This window comes from Rhodofomes roseus (assembly GCF_022264815.1).
Source record: "Rhodofomes roseus strain CIRM-BRFM 1785 chromosome Unknown C8Q71scaffold_2, whole genome shotgun sequence".
Taxonomy (NCBI): Eukaryota; Fungi; Basidiomycota; class Agaricomycetes; order Polyporales; family Fomitopsidaceae; genus Rhodofomes; species Rhodofomes roseus.
The window spans coordinates 845,735-860,363 of NW_025952958.1; the positions used below are offsets into that span (position 1 = coordinate 845,735).

At 59.2% G+C, this 14,629-nt stretch overlaps 5 protein-coding genes across 5 annotated transcripts; 2 read left to right on the plus strand and 3 right to left on the minus strand.

Moving 5' to 3' along the window:
* Positions 1–155: 155 nt before the first annotated feature.
* Positions 156–1,159, minus strand: C8Q71DRAFT_853183 (phosphatidylinositol synthase; the record flags this gene model as incomplete). Its single annotated transcript, XM_047926913.1, has 5 exons — positions 156–443; positions 494–572; positions 628–741; positions 795–969; positions 1,012–1,159. 5 exons carry the CDS (start codon positions 1,157–1,159, stop codon positions 156–158), a joined length of 804 nt encoding a protein of 267 aa, XP_047783694.1.
* A 2,911-nt stretch (positions 1,160–4,070) lies between these two features.
* C8Q71DRAFT_733756 (FAD/NAD-P-binding domain-containing protein) lies at positions 4,071–6,657 on the plus strand. The gene is made up of 8 exons (XM_047922353.1): positions 4,071–4,341; positions 4,402–4,546; positions 4,605–4,807; positions 4,880–5,115; positions 5,217–5,379; positions 5,459–5,638; positions 5,705–5,961; positions 6,034–6,657. The coding sequence occupies exons 2-8, from the start codon at positions 4,420–4,422 to the stop codon at positions 6,368–6,370; spliced, it is 1,503 nt and encodes a 500-aa protein (XP_047783695.1). The 5' UTR covers positions 4,071–4,341; positions 4,402–4,419; the 3' UTR covers positions 6,371–6,657.
* On the minus strand, positions 6,587–8,116 carry C8Q71DRAFT_733763 (uncharacterized protein). The gene is made up of 5 exons (XM_047922354.1): positions 7,919–8,116; positions 7,808–7,870; positions 7,397–7,628; positions 7,150–7,325; positions 6,587–7,093 (listed from the first exon to the last, which is right to left on the minus strand). Exons 1-5 carry the CDS (start codon positions 8,102–8,104, stop codon positions 6,908–6,910), a joined length of 843 nt encoding a protein of 280 aa, XP_047783696.1. The 5' UTR covers positions 8,105–8,116; the 3' UTR covers positions 6,587–6,907.
* Positions 8,117–8,311: 195 nt separating this feature from the next.
* On the plus strand, positions 8,312–10,526 carry C8Q71DRAFT_876769 (uncharacterized protein; the record flags this gene model as incomplete). Its single annotated transcript, XM_047928415.1, has 6 exons — positions 8,312–8,602; positions 8,663–8,851; positions 8,905–8,995; positions 9,052–9,080; positions 9,136–9,327; positions 9,391–10,526. The coding sequence occupies 6 exons, from the start codon at positions 8,312–8,314 to the stop codon at positions 10,030–10,032; spliced, it is 1,434 nt and encodes a 477-aa protein (XP_047783697.1). The 3' UTR covers positions 10,033–10,526.
* A 90-nt stretch (positions 10,527–10,616) lies between these two features.
* C8Q71DRAFT_699772 (Pkinase-domain-containing protein) lies at positions 10,617–13,303 on the minus strand (the record flags this gene model as incomplete). The annotated part of the gene is made up of 2 exons (XM_047920083.1): positions 10,617–12,125; positions 12,176–13,303. Coding segments are annotated over 2 exons (2,637 nt in total), but the record flags the coding sequence as incomplete, so codon positions are not given.
* Positions 13,304–14,629: the final 1,326 nt, after the last annotated feature.

Genomic DNA, 14,629 nt, shown 5'->3' on the forward strand with positions numbered 1-14,629 from the left:
GACCCGCCCACCGACTCGGACGCTGCCTGGAGGCCCGGAAACCCTCGCAAGATTAGAGAAACAGTCTGTACAGTACACAGCGTTCATGTACGATAATGATGTGGTAGGAGGCTCTGAGGCGGCCGTGTAGTATGCAACCGTCCTTCGCGTCCTGTTTATGTCTTCTTCGGCTTCTGGACATCCTCCTCTCTCGCCTTCGCCCGTTCCGCCAAGTCAACGCCCACAAGGATCTTGGACGCCTTCCAGAGTTGTACGACGTTTACGACGTTCTTGGTCGCGCAGATGGGGAAGCAGACCAGCGTCATAGCCTCCGCCCAGGTGTACGCACCCCAGAACGGCAGGGGCATGCCAAGCGATACCGATAGTGGGGTGTCAACCCATTTGAGGAGATACAGGCCGACGAAGAAGAGCTCGTTCCCGGCGCACATCACGAACAGCGTCCTCTGATAACGCACTTAACACCGTCTCCGCGTAGAGCCACTTGGCTACTTACCGGGTCGTAATAGAACTTGAGGAACTTGCTGACATCGCTAGTAATTTGTTTGTGGCTCCGTGAGCCTGTCAAAAGGGAGCTATCCCAGGCAGCTTGTGAATGATGGACGGGATGTTCCGCGGTGGACCACATACCTGTACATGTGCATGTAGTGACTACTGAAGTCGAGCGTGATAAGGAACTGGAAGGCCATTGCGTATTCCGGGTACACCGAAGACAGATAGCACAGCAGCGACGACGTTGTGCATCTTCACGCGTCTTGGTCAGCCTGCACACAGGATAGGACAGGGGTGATACCGACCGATCAGTGACCATATCCAACACCGCCCCGAACTTGGAGGTCTGGTTGAATGCGCGCGCTGCATGGCCATCTGCAGCATCGAGCAGGCACGATACGCAGTACGCGATGGTACCGTACTTGGGGTGGTAGCTCAAGTAGTAGAGCGCAACTGCAGCTAAGATAACCCGCGAGTAGCCTGCGCACGAGCAGCGACTTCAGCAGCTGGCACAACGCAAACGAGGGATGCACTCGCCTATGAGGTTGGGCACGAAGAGGAACACATTCTCGGAGTAGTTCTGCCTCGTCGCGAGATCTAGTGCGACCTTTGCGTCCACTACGTCAATGGACCCTCTCCTCCTGGACACGCCCGCCACCTTTTTCGTCATGACGCTCTACCGGTGATACGCGTCCGCAGCGAAGGCACTCTGGAGGTGAGCGAACGGGAGGATGTGCGCGTGGGCGGGGCGGAGGAGGACGCGTAGGCTGGAGAGGTGAGCAGGGCCGGCGGTGGCACTGGCAGATGGACGAGGTCGACGCGCCGGCGCCGAACGTTTTCGCACAAGTGCCGGTTCGGCAGTCCCCGCCTCGATCACCGTACAGTCCCCGATGCCCAGATCTCACAAAGCACTGTGCTCGCTGCACCCCAAGTCATGGGCGGGCTGAACTCTGCACTCACCGTGGTCGGCGTCGTCGAAGAGGTCCATGCGTGCAGTGTACTCACGGGTGAACTTTGTTCAATGAAGGTGCTGAGCGTAGCCTCGAAGCGAAGTAGCGTGATGTGTCACGCGTCATGGCTCTGAGCTCATGGGTGCGTCGCTCGCACAGATGCGCCGACTGCAGCGTGTTCTCGTACGTAGATGCAATGGGAGCACATCGTGCGTCGGGACCGAGTTCAGCATTGTAGACTCGCGTAGAGAGATTGGCGATACCACGACTCGCTGCTCCTTATATATAGGCCTTGGGTATGGGGCAACAACGTCGACTGCACGCTGTTCTCGTCGAGAACAAAAATACTAAGGGCCGCCCAGGTGCCATACTAGATGGTCCCGCATAGTCGAGCCACTGCCCGTTGAAACCTGCCAGTGTACTGCCACCCAACAACGTCATTGCGCCATACAGGGCCATAGAAAGTCCCGGATCGGCTCAGGAGAGTGAGGGGCGGCGCATATTCACAGTAGGGGTTTCAAAGCGGGCTCTGGCATGTTTACGTTCTATTCAGTGGGAAGGAAGGATCATCGGACTCTAGGATAACCGTACGCGAGCTCAGGCTGCTCTAGCGAATAGAACAGCGTACAGCCGGGCCGGCGGGTAGGTGCATAACGCTACCTGACGGTCACTGGCAGGCGGCGAGACATTCCCGCAGTACGCTGGCAGGTGACTGGTACGCGAATGAGCCGTCCTGATACACGGGTCTCAATTACGAAAGACGTACGAGATGTCACTCTGGCGAATTGCATTTTGAGCGTGAAGGTTGGATGGTTCACTGCCCTGCTGACAATTTCCGATAGGCGGACGCAGGCGCAGAGCTGTCGATCTACTCTGTCCGTAAAAGGTGGTGGACCTGAAGCCTGAGATCCGGATCATAGCATGTACTGAGTGAATATCCAAATCGAGACATCACCTTGGTAGTCTCGCTGCAGTGAACACGGCGAACTCGCAGCGGTGGACCAGAAGCAGCCAATATATTGGCGCTGTCCCACCGGGTGGCAGAGGTGTTTGACTTGCGGAGATTGCGCGGCGGCATAGATTTGACCTGGAACGTGGCTGCGCTACAATTTTGGAGGCATGCACGTCGTCTGCCTGAGCTCGCGCGGGTCAGGGACTGGGTAGAATCAGACACGGTCTGACATGTCGTCGCCACGGGATAAGGTGTTCAAGGCGACATGAGGCTCGCGGTGGTTTATAAATCCTCGCTAGTTCCAAGAAGAGCGACAGGGAAGCAGAGAATTGCAGAAGTACAGTCGGCATGTCTGATGACGCCTGGTCCACCGTTGGCAAGAATGAGGGACTAGAAATTCGACAAACAGATGCCGTGAGTGAGCAGCAGAGGGGTTTCGCCGAGGATGATACTCACTTGTCCGCATCAGCCGGCAACCGCCCCGGGCTTTCACCTGTAATGCTAGGTCTACATGGTCGCAACGTACGGCCTTTTGATGAGCGCTGAAACATTGCAAGTGCAATAGGAACCAGACGTATGGCAGTGACTTGCGACAGGGTGCCTCGGCGTGAACATCGAAGCCATTCGGGCGAGTGAAACCCTATGCAAGATATCATTGTAAATATCTATACTGACGTCGGGGCCAGTATGCGTCTTGATATTCTGCGCGTCGAACAGGGACGAAATGGACGCTGGATGAACTGTATAAAATTTCTGCCACGCGTCTGCCAACAGATCATAGCTGTGGGCACGAAGTACGAGAAGACGGCCGCTGAAAATGCAGAAGAGGCAATACCAGCGATAATTCACACCAGAATGCTTACCCGGTACCATCACTTCGCAGCAATTGTGCTGACCCAACGTGCGACAGCCCCACATAGCGGATGCGTTGCCCAAGGCATGGGGTGCATGGCGTCAGAATACTGCGGAGCCGATATTCCACCTACAGTTCAGGGGACGAATGCAGTAGATTTTACGAGCAGTACAACGGCCGCACTTGACTTGAATAGCTCAGGGTCGCGACGTGTGGTCCATCGCAGGCCAGCGCGAATGTCCGTCATATGTGGGCGGTCGAGGATGAGTCGGTGGGTGAGCGTGTCGTGGACTATGGAAAGTGTATTAGCCCACGTTTTAGAATACACCGTATCTCGTAACCCGTCGTGCACATGGTATGAGTCTTGCAGATAGCGGAAGACAGGGCCGAGTCACTGGCTTCGACTCTCATGTTCACTGGAGAATTTGGGCTCTACAATGACCAGCGTGAAGACGGTCGCCAATGAGCAACGCATTGGCAAAGGACTAGAAATGAATACAAACGCAAATCCCAATACGTAACCCGTCAGCTCTGACGGCGCGCAAGAGCGCAACTGTACGCATGGCGAGGCCGGGCGAGTGGTCGGTCTTACAAGGTTTGAGGTGGGCCTTCTTGTACACAATGAACGACTCATTGCGGAGCGCTTGGGGCTCATTCCTGGTAGTGAGATTGGGCAAGAGATGGCCGGTGGCGAGGGAGGGCAACGTGCCAATCGGAATCGAGATCGCACACACAACCGTCACAATGTCTGAGACAAGTCACACGCGTCACACCCGCGCAGCCTGATGGCGTCTTCCTTATTTGTCAGGAAGATGCTCCCAGCGGACTCTGATTGTGCATGCCTCTCCCAAACCGCATGTGCGATCACAGACAGACATCATAGGCCGTTGAATTCCCCTCGGCTGCGACGTCTGCGACTTCTCGAACGACAAGCTACTCTCCGATAGCGTTTCTCGCGCACTCCGCAGTGCGCAACAAGAGATCCGAGGTAATTCATTCCCTTCGCCGTGCAGAGTCACTATCCACAAAATCGCCGCCAGCTTGGCGTACCGGCATAAGAGTCAGACAGCACAGAGCAACTCCAGAGCCTTACACGGGTGAGCTGATGACCGCGTCGGATTTTCCCGGCGAAAGACTTCTGACGCGGAAACCACTAGCCCCTCCTTCGCCAGCTCATGATGTCCTCCGCTCAGCCCCCCGCGCGCAAGGCTGTCGTTGTCGGTGCAGGGCCGGTAGGATGCCTCGCCGCAATTTCCCTCGCCAAAATGGGCTGGGCCGTCGAGATCTACGAAGGTCGTCCAGGTATAGCCAAGCTCGTGCCTCTCTCGTGCGATGTGTATCAATCGCCCTAAAATCGCAGACATGCGTCTGCCCTCCTCCAAGGCAGCGGCCCAGCAACGCTCTATTAATTTAGCGATATCCTCACGCGGGATTGCCGCCATCGAAGCCATCCACCCGAGCGCGGCCGAACGCTTCCTCAAGGCTGTCATTCCCATGCATGGCAGGATGATCCATCATGTTGGTGGCCGCCAGGAAAGCCAGCCATATGACAGAGATGGGCAGGTGCGCCTCGTCCTTCCTGAGCGCCAGCATACTATAGCCGTACGGTTCGCTCTACTGACGCTGGCGTGGTAGTGCATCAACTCGATAGGCCGAGCATTCATGAATGAGGACCTGTTGACTGAGGCATTAGCAGTGCCCACCGTCTCTGCGTTTTTCGAGCACAAGGTTGTTTCGTTAGACTTCGACACAGGCACCATGGCCGTCCGCAGCAACACAGGTAACGAGAACAGAGAAGTGCATTTCGACTTCTGCGTGGGCGCCGATGGCGCCTACTCAATCGTACGGCGTCAGTTGATGAGGGTCGTACGGTGAGTTTCCCTACCGCGTCTCATGGAATCCTCTCTATCGACCCTGGTATGCTTCTTGGTTCGCTAACAGACACATGTGTTCCGTGCGTGTTGTGTTTCAGGATGGACTACCAGCAGGAATATATTCCTCACGACTACTTGGAGCTCAAGATGCCTACGGGACCACCCGTGGTTCCCAGCGGCGATTCAACGTTCCTCCTTGACTCGAACCACCTTCACATATGGCCGCGCCACACCTTTATGCTCATAGCGCTACCGAACAAGGTTAGAATACTCTCCGTCGGCTCTTATTTCCACTTCCTGGTAGCCAGGAGATAACTGAAGGTCTACACATGCACTATAGGACAAAACGTTTACCTGCACGTTGTTCGCTCCCACCGCAGAATTCGATCGTCTTAGCACGCCCGAGACCATCATTCAATTTTTCAAGACTCATTTTCCAGACGCCTTGCCGCTGATCGGCGAGCAGGCCTTATTGGAGGATTTCAAACGAAACCCACGGAGCTCGCTCATGTCGATTAAGGTGTGTCTGCCAATACTCCAATACAATTATCTGGATCAGTCTAAAACACTCAATTAAAAATTGAAGGCCCGGCCGTATCATTACAAGGATCGTGTCGTAATCATCGGCGATGCGGCACATGCAATGGTACCCTTCTACGGGCAAGGTCTCAATTGCGGGCTAGAAGACGTACGTGTGCTGGATATTATATTGCGCGCAGAGGGGGTGGACCCTACCGCACAAGTGACGAAAGAAGATAATCGTCTCCTGGAAGCACTAGCCCGTTACTCAGACAGCAGGCACGCCGACCTGGTGTCTATTTCTGAGCTCGCAATGGACAACTAGTACGTGCCCAATATCTAAAGGTCTAGATCGCTGTCGGAGCTGATTAATCGACTTCTTTTCCACGCCGTTAGCGTGGAGATGCGGCACTCTGTCGTGACACCTGCCTACCTCATCCGCCACGCGTTGGACAATATCCTCTACTCACTCACGGCGAGGGCAGTGACATTCAGCGCCCTTATCCCGTCTCTTTCTCGCGAGCCATTCCCCTCCAAGTCTCCCGCAGGCTGGCTGCCTCTTTACACGATGGTAACGTTCCGTCCCGATATTAGCTACTCTACCGCCAGACGCAAGGTGGCCCACCAGCGACGTATTCTGGAGTACGCAGGATGGGCAACTGCTGCAACGGGCGTAAGCCTCGCCGGTCTTGCCGCCCTATCTGTCTGGCGCCGGCTGTATAATCGAGAGTAGCTCGAATACCTAATGGGCATCTGGGACCAACTGCTATCACGCATTGTCTGATTATATCCAATCACGAGGTCACCGCGGGAAGGACGCACCAATAGCAGTCTGTTATGTCAAGATGGGATCATCGAGCGTTGCTTTGGGGAAAAGCCGCGGCCATTGAGGGGCTCGATCCCAGCGTTGGAACTCACGTTGAGGGGGCGCCCCTCGTGTACTGAGCAGTCCATGGGAAGCGTTGTTGATTGCAACTGCCCGAGCCGGTGTGGGCAGGCGGGTATGCATTCTCTGAGATCCGGATACACGGGAATTTATCGTTCTTCAACATAGCCGACAAGAGGAAAACCGAAAACAGTAGCGAAGGTGACCGTAGCATAACAGGCCAATAAGAAATAGCATCAAGGGTGGAGAATACGGAGCGGGGGATAGGTCGTAGCGTGGCGTGTCGTGAGGCGATCGCTCGATGGGTAGGATAGTCGTCGTCGAGGGGATATCTCTGTCCGCGGACAGGTCGTGCGAGGCGTGGTCGGGCTGTAACTCAGCTACTCAGGAGCTGGCATTCTTGGGCGGTCGTCCCCTCTTCTTCTTGGGCGGTTCGCTCGGCGCCGCGGCCTCCGGCTCACCCTCATCACCCTCTGCTTCTGCTGGAGCCTCAGCGGGCTTGTTCTTGGGTGGTCTGCCTCGTTTACGCTTCGGTTTCGGCTCCGATGGTGCCTCGTCCTCCGCAGGTCTCTGTGGAGAGGATCAGGATCGCATGATGTCGACCACAGAGCAGCCTGATGACGAACCTTGCGCGGACGGCCCCTTGGTCGCTTCACTGGAGGATCAGACGACCCGCCTGCTGTTGAGCTGCCTGCAGCCCGGGCAGCCTCTGCAGCAATAGTCTTCTTGTTCTTCGAACCTCGTGGACGCCCTCGTCCACGCTTGGCGGGTTGTGCAGACTCGGCCGATGCTTCGACTTCAGCTAGGAGCACACAGTAATGGGAGTATGAGAACGCGCGCTTGCTGCTAAGCCGGAGTTGGAACCTAACTGACCAGTCTCTGGCTCGCCGCCATTGTCCTCGAGCTCGTCCTTCTTGTCCTCGGCGGGGTCCTCACGCGAAGGCGAGTCCGGCATGGTGGGGAGAGGTTGTGCAGAGGCGGGGGACGGTAGGCGGGATGAGGGGAAGAGGGAAGCGCGAAAGGTGTTCAGTGCCCTCGTTTTAACGAGTATTTCCCCTAATAGAGTTCTCTCGCGTGCAATATTCCCGAAAAGAGTGATTATTATCTAGAGAATCAGGCCTTCCATGAAAACGAGATTCACAGGCCAATCGTACGTAATGCTGTCGACCGCCAGGCGAGCTCAGCCGCCCTCCTTGACGCCTTGTCAGGCGAGAAGGGCCAATGTGCTCGCCGGGGGGGACGGGAGACAAGCGAGATGCTCCCCGCAAATTGATAGAGACCCACCTGGCCAGGAACGAAATAGCTGTTCTTTCGGCGGACTTTGTTAGTCAGGGTGTGTTTGATGGGCTGGAGAGAACATTATAATCAGATAACAGGAGGAAATATCCGGCTCACATGCCAATCGACGTTCCTCAGCCGGCGCGATAAGTCACGACGACGTCCGGGCACGGAATGGGTGAGCTGGCTGCGCGAACGAGCGATGCAGCCGTGCCAGGACGATGGACGTCCGCAGGTCGACGAGCAGCGACGAGCACGAGTCTCAGGACTGCACTCGGTCTCGGCGGGGACCCGTACGCCCATTCCATCAGTCACATCGCACTTCTGATGAAAGTCGCCCAATTAGGCAGCCCATTTAGAATGCCGCGCGGGGGGCGCGCCTGCTCCGATGGATCTCCGATCCAATCGCGCCACAACGTCTGCAACGTGTTCGCGCGTCACTCGTGACTGCCGCGAACGCGGTGGCTGAGCCTCCCCGGGCTGCTCTCTGCCAGTGCTTGGACGCCTACAATGCTCTCGCTGTCTCTCGTCCCCCTCTCGCTCTCGCTCCTCGTCTCGGCCAGCCTCCATCGCTCGCTGCTGCCAGAGGATCCCTATGCATTTCCAAAATACCGCGTGACGTACTTGAACGGCCTCCCCGTCCTGAACGAGACCGCCGACCGGTGGCTGCGCGAAGGCCTCAAGGGTGGCCAGCCAGAGTTTCTCGACGAGGCTTGGGAATGGGGCGAGACAGGCTGGCACAGTGGCTCGCTGAAGGGCATCGAGGGCGGCAGGGAACAGGGCAGTGGTACCACGCCTGCAGTCCGTAATCCTTCTGTCACCTGAGCGGCAGCGGTGCATTATTGACCGCCTTCTGGACAGCCAGATCCCCCGCAGGGACTGAATTACGCCCTGGAGCTCATGAGGTTGGGCCCCCGGATGGCATACCTATGTCTCATCCCGCCTCCACCAGATGAAAGCGCTGCAACTGTCGCAGACGAGCCGGAGCCTGATGTATCGCCGCTATACGGCTGGTCGCTCTTGCAACCGCTCAATGGCAAGTGTCTTTATGTAAGTGGTCACATCAGGTGCTGCACGCGTGCCGTGAATGAATGGGAGCGCAGCACAGGCAAGGCTGGTTCACCTACGCATATTGCCACAATTCACATGTACGCCAATTCCACGAACAACCTCAGCAGGCCAACAATCGGCATGGTGAGTAATTTACCCGTATATCCCATCGCATAATCCGACAGTCGACCATTCGCCAGGCGAATATACCCCCGAGGAAGACTCGGAAGTAAGCAACATCGCATCGCTGTGCATGACACATAGCTAATAATTCGCTCGGACAGTGGGAAGCCTATACCCTCGGACGAGCACCGCCCACTCCAGAACCTGGCGCGGATCTCACTGTTGCAGAACAAGCAGCTATTGCCGCAAACGTCGAACTCGCCCGTGGCGCAGGCTCACGTTACCTGGTACAGCGCTGGGGTGACGGAACGTACTGCGACAAGACGGGCAGGAAGCGTGAGATCGAGGTGCAGGTCAGCCAGCGATCGGTTTCTCGCGCTGCAGAATACCGCTGACGATCGGTCGGCCCACGGCAGTTCCACTGCTCGATGACGATGACAGACACCGTCCTCTTCGTCAAGGAGACCCTGACGTGCCACTACGTGCTCCACATCGCGACACCGCGGCTGTGCGGCGTGCCAGGCTTCAAGTCGCGTGTCGACGACCGGAACGAAGCCTTCATCCGCTGCCGTGAGGTCCTCGACGAGACCGAGTACCAGAATGCAGACAGGTCGCTACAGGCAGCGGATCGCCCACTCAAGGTGCCGAAGAAGACGAAACCCGTCATCGCGCCTCCTCCTGCCCCGGAGCCAGTTGTAGAATCCAAGCTGCCGCGGGATGTCATCCGCCAGGCCCTGGCAAAATTTCTGGAAAAGGACGCGATGAGGGCGGGCCCGGGCGCAGACGTCTACGTCGAGGAACTCGAGGACGACAACGGCGAATTCGTGATCGAGTTCATCGACCTCGACCTCGATTTGGGCGGCGAAGATCTCCAGGACCAGCTCGATGCAGCGGGAGATCAGTTGGCCGATGCGCTACGTGCGGCTGGGTATGGCGTCAAGGGCGAGAAGCAGAGTAACGAGAAGAAGGAAGGCAAGGGCAAGGGCAACGGGAAGAAGAAGCCTGCCAGAGAGGGCAACGGCGAAGGCGAAGCTAAACTTCGCCGGGATGAGCTCTAACGAGGGAGAAGCATCGTACTGATTCTTGACCTGCTTGCTTGTCATACTTGTGTCATGTACTTCAAAGCTTCATTTCCGCTGTCTGTCTAGACCCTTTGCAATGCTCTCATCTTATCTCCCTTACGTGTCGTCACCACCCCGCCGAGGCACACGCACAAAGGCGGATTGCAAACGATTGTTCAAAGAAATGTATTGCAGTATTGATGAGGCTTTATTACTAGTACAGAGCACTTTCTCTAACTTCACTATCGTAGACATGTACATATGTGTTTTGGGCCGCCCCGCCGGGCTGCGAAGATCTATGGCATCAAGGATCGTCGGGCGCATGCAGGGCGGACGCGGACGGGGCGCAAACGAGGGGTCAGGGCATGCAAGACAAACGGCCCAAACAAGACGAAGATGAAGCAAGCAGGCGGGCTCTATGCACAAATGCCATATAGAAGCGTCCGAGCGGATGGCAATAACGACGACGAAGACGAACAATAAAGAGCTGAAGTCAAGCCTATGCTGTATGCGGAGTGATGCATGGGGGAACAATGCGAGTGGGGCGGGCGCGGCGACGGGTGCGAGGACGCGGAGGCCCGCTAAAAGAACCTCCGCTTGCCCTGCTTCTCGTCGACCGCCACCTTGATATGCGTGTGGTTCGGCTTCACGCCGGGCTCCGAGCACGGCGCGATGCTCCGCAGCCACGGATCTCCGTCGTCCTGGTCCTCCAGCGCGTGTGCGTGGTCCTGGCAGGCCGGGCTGTCGCGCGCGTGCGAGTGGCACCCGCAGAGCAGGTCGTCCGACTTGCCCTTGCCGTAGAGCAGGTCGGTGAGCGTGCACCTTGCCGAGGGCTCGATGTACATCATGCGACGGATGGCGGAACGCGACTCGCGAGGGAGCAAGCGGAAGATAGACTCTGCGCCGCCTTGGTGGAACGTAGCGACGCTGGCTCTGCTGTCTGCGCGCCGCCGGGGCCGGATGGTGGCGTTCTGGTCCTTCTTGCCCGGCGTAGGCGTGGTCGTCGACGGCTTCGGGTTCGCGCTCGTCGCGCTCGCACTCGACTGAGACTTCTGCGACTCCGTCACAGCACCCTGGGCGGCCTCGGTGGACACGCGCTGTGCTTCCCGCGCACGCTCCTTCTTCTGCGTGTCCGTCGCAGAGCTAGAGGTGGACTCTTTCGTGCGCTTGTTGTCCATCCTTGCAGCCGGGAGCGCGAGGGCTGTCAGGCCGGAATCGGAGTGCACAGGGGGAGGCTTGAAGAACAGTTGTGGCGACGGCGGGGCGGGCAGGGACTCTGTCGAGTCGGCAGGGCGCGCAAAGGTGCGCACGGAGGGGTCCGGATCCGACTGTGCACCGGTAGGGCTGTTCAGGAACACAGCGGGCAGCGTCGCTGTGGAGCGCGAGAGGACACTCGAGCCCAGCATGTTGCGGCGGGAGTCCAACTCCTCATCAGACGTTCCCGAGCCCGACGAGTGCGAGCCGTCTCGCGACAGCTTCTCCGACGGGGCAGTGGATGCATTCGACGGCGCGACGGACGTATTTGAAGGCGCGATCGACGGAGCGGTCGAGTTCTGCGGCGGCTCTGCCTCCGTCTCGCTCTTCTCCTGGTGCTTCTTGCACGCCTCGGGCTTCGCACACTCGATCTTCGGTGTCTCCTTCGGCTTCTCGCAGAGGTCGGGATGCGCCTGGACGAACGCTCTAAAGCTTGCATCCGACTTCGGGTCCGGGATTTTCCACGGGAACCGTCTGAGCACCATGCACATGAAGATGATGGCGACACTCCACACGTCCGTTTTGCGCGGGTCATAGCTATCTGCGTTGAGCACCTCGGGCGCGAGGTATGGGTCGCTCCCGACGACGCCCGTCGCGAGCGTCGTCTTCTTGCCCGGATAGTGGAATACCGTCGCGGTGCCAAAGTCGATGAGCTTCACGACGTTGTTCTTCGTCATGACGCAGTTGTCGAGCTTGAGGTCACGGTGCGCGAGCCCCAGCGAGTGCAGGTACTCGACGCCGTCGCATATTTGCCGGAAGACGCAGTATATCTCCGGACGCGACATGCTTCCAGACATGACCACACTGAACAAATCGTATGGTGCGTACTCCATGACCTAGACGCAGAGTGAGCGGGCCAACAAGCAGAGATACAACCAACGCATACCTCATAGTAGTGCCCGTGATCCGTCACGATATCCACCGTCTCGATGATGTTCTTGTGCTTGAGCGTACTGCCCACACAGAACTCCGCAGTGACCTTCTTCTGGTACTCCCGCTCGCTCTCGCCTTGCCGCTTAGGCCGGAACTCCTTCACAGCAAACGTCGTACCGCCCTGCTTCGTCGGCGCCTTGATCAGACGTACAGTACCCCCAGCACCGCTGCCGAGCACACGACCCCACTTGCCGTACTTTTTGCTCAAATGCGCGTGCGTGGCGGACGAGAGGCTCGGTACGACGTAGCCTGGCGTATGCCCATCGCGGTGTACCGACGGAGCGGCAAACTGCTTGGATGTCTCGCCTGAGTGGCCAGAGCCCGACGTGGGCGGGGCCGTCGTCGGCGCAGTCGAGGTCGGCGAGCCAGAGCCGGAGGCCGGTGGGCTCGACTGAGAGTCGATAGTCCGCGACGGCGAGCGCGAGCTGCGCTTGCTGCTGCCGCTGCCAGTCGCATCGGACGCGCCTGGCGAGGGTGTTTTGGCCATGCTCGATTTGCGCGATGGCCGGACACGTCCTTCACTCAGATGTTTATCCTTGTCCTCCTTCTCCTTCCGATCCTTCTTCAAGAAGGTCGAGAAGCGCGATGTATGCTTTCCTGATTCCGGAGTACCGTTGACGTAGTCTGTCGACTCATTGTTCGCCGGTGTGCCGGGGACAGTGCTATGATAGCCTGCAGGCGCCTCGACGCCTGCTGCATCCAACAAGCCCGACTGGTCGAAGTGCACGCCACGACGCTGGTCGAGTGTGGCGACGCTGGCATCCGCAGGCGGAGTCTGCAGCATGGAACCGGGAGTAGTGGACGCACTGTGATTATGCCCGTGCGGATGAGGCATGTGATGGTTCAGGAACCGCTTCAAGTCATGCAGAGGGCCCGGAAAGTGCTTGTCCTTCTTGACATTGATGGAGCTGGCGGAAGAAGCCACCCCGTTTGGTGTAGCAACTGCGCTGGCGGACATATCTGGCAGCGGTGGAGGGTGCTCTCGGTCGGGAGACACGCGCGGTGGAGAAGACGGGTTGGACGCAGCCACCTGGGTGTTGGACTGGCTCGGTCGACGCTTGAAGACGGAGCGGCTTGGAGACGGCAGGCCCAAGGTGTCCGGCGAAGGGTTCGCGGCAGGCTCACCTGGACGACTGGGAGACGGGGACCGCTTGCGCGGGGTGAAGGCTGTGGAGAGGAAACGGGAACGCGAGGGCCGCCTGGTTGGCTGAGGAGCCTAGCAGCGATGGAGAAAAGCGCATTTGTGGGGACGGTTAGCGGAGCTCAGCGGATGCACCGACCGGCGAGGACAAGGGACCAACCTGCTCCTTGGGGGCAATGCCTAAGGTCGCACTGCCGTCGGTGGCCGCGTTCGGGGTATGAGGCTGATGGTGGTGCTCTGGAGGAAACGGTATTGAAGGGGCGGTGGGCTGTGAGGGACGCGCGGTGGCAGGGGGCGATGGAGAGATGTCATTGCGGGGTGACGGGTGAGCGGCAGCGGGGTGGGCGAGGGGCGGGTGGGCGAGGTCGGCGGCGGGGGAGGCGGGTATCGCGAGGGTGAGGGGCTGCATGGGGCGGGCGGAGAGCATGGTGGGGACGCCGCTGCAGACGGTGAGGACGGGGCGAGGGACGACGCGGGTGGGGAGATATGGCTGCACAAGAGAGCGAGGGCAGTCGTTTATGGCGCGCATCACTCGGCAGCCCATCTCAGATCTCGGTCCGGAAATTCTCCCCCACGCGAGCTCCCTCTCCCCCGACCCGCGCCCCACGCATCCTCGTCATGCTGCACAAAACACCCCTAAGTTGACTCTGCCAGCACCCACTGCACCCAGCCACCGCAGGCCACAGCGCACGCCTCGCGCACACCAGACAACGCCCTACGTCCGCTGCCTGCGCCCGGCAGCCGCCTGCCGAGCATCCGCCCAGTCGACGGCCCAATCTGCGCTCCAATCCGCGTCCGAACCGACCTTCCTCGCGCGTTCTCGCGCTGCCCGGCCTGTCACAGCCACAGCCTGGCTGGCGTCCGACCCCGCTGCCTGCCACGCCCCGCTGCCCGACGCTGCCCGCGCGCGTCGCGCCCAGTGCGCGCGGTGGCGGCCGGCTCGTCTGCATCGCAAAATCGTGCAGCCGCGTCGAACGGTGCCCGATCGGGCAAGCGAGGGGCGCCCGCGTGCCGTCATCGGCCGCATGGCGCGAGCCAATCGGCTGCCTGTCGACGTCACTCCGGCCGGCGTCGCGCCGGTGCCCGCCGGTGCTCCGGGGACGTGCCCCATTCGGCGCGGCGCGGCCGCTGGTGCTTCTGCTCGCTGCTGGCGACGGCGGCGGCTGCGGCGGCCTTGGCTGGCCCAAGCGGGGCCATGCAGCTGCGATCTGCGCTGGTCACCCGCCAAGGCCGCCCCAAGCCCCGCTTCGCATGACGCCCCGCTGG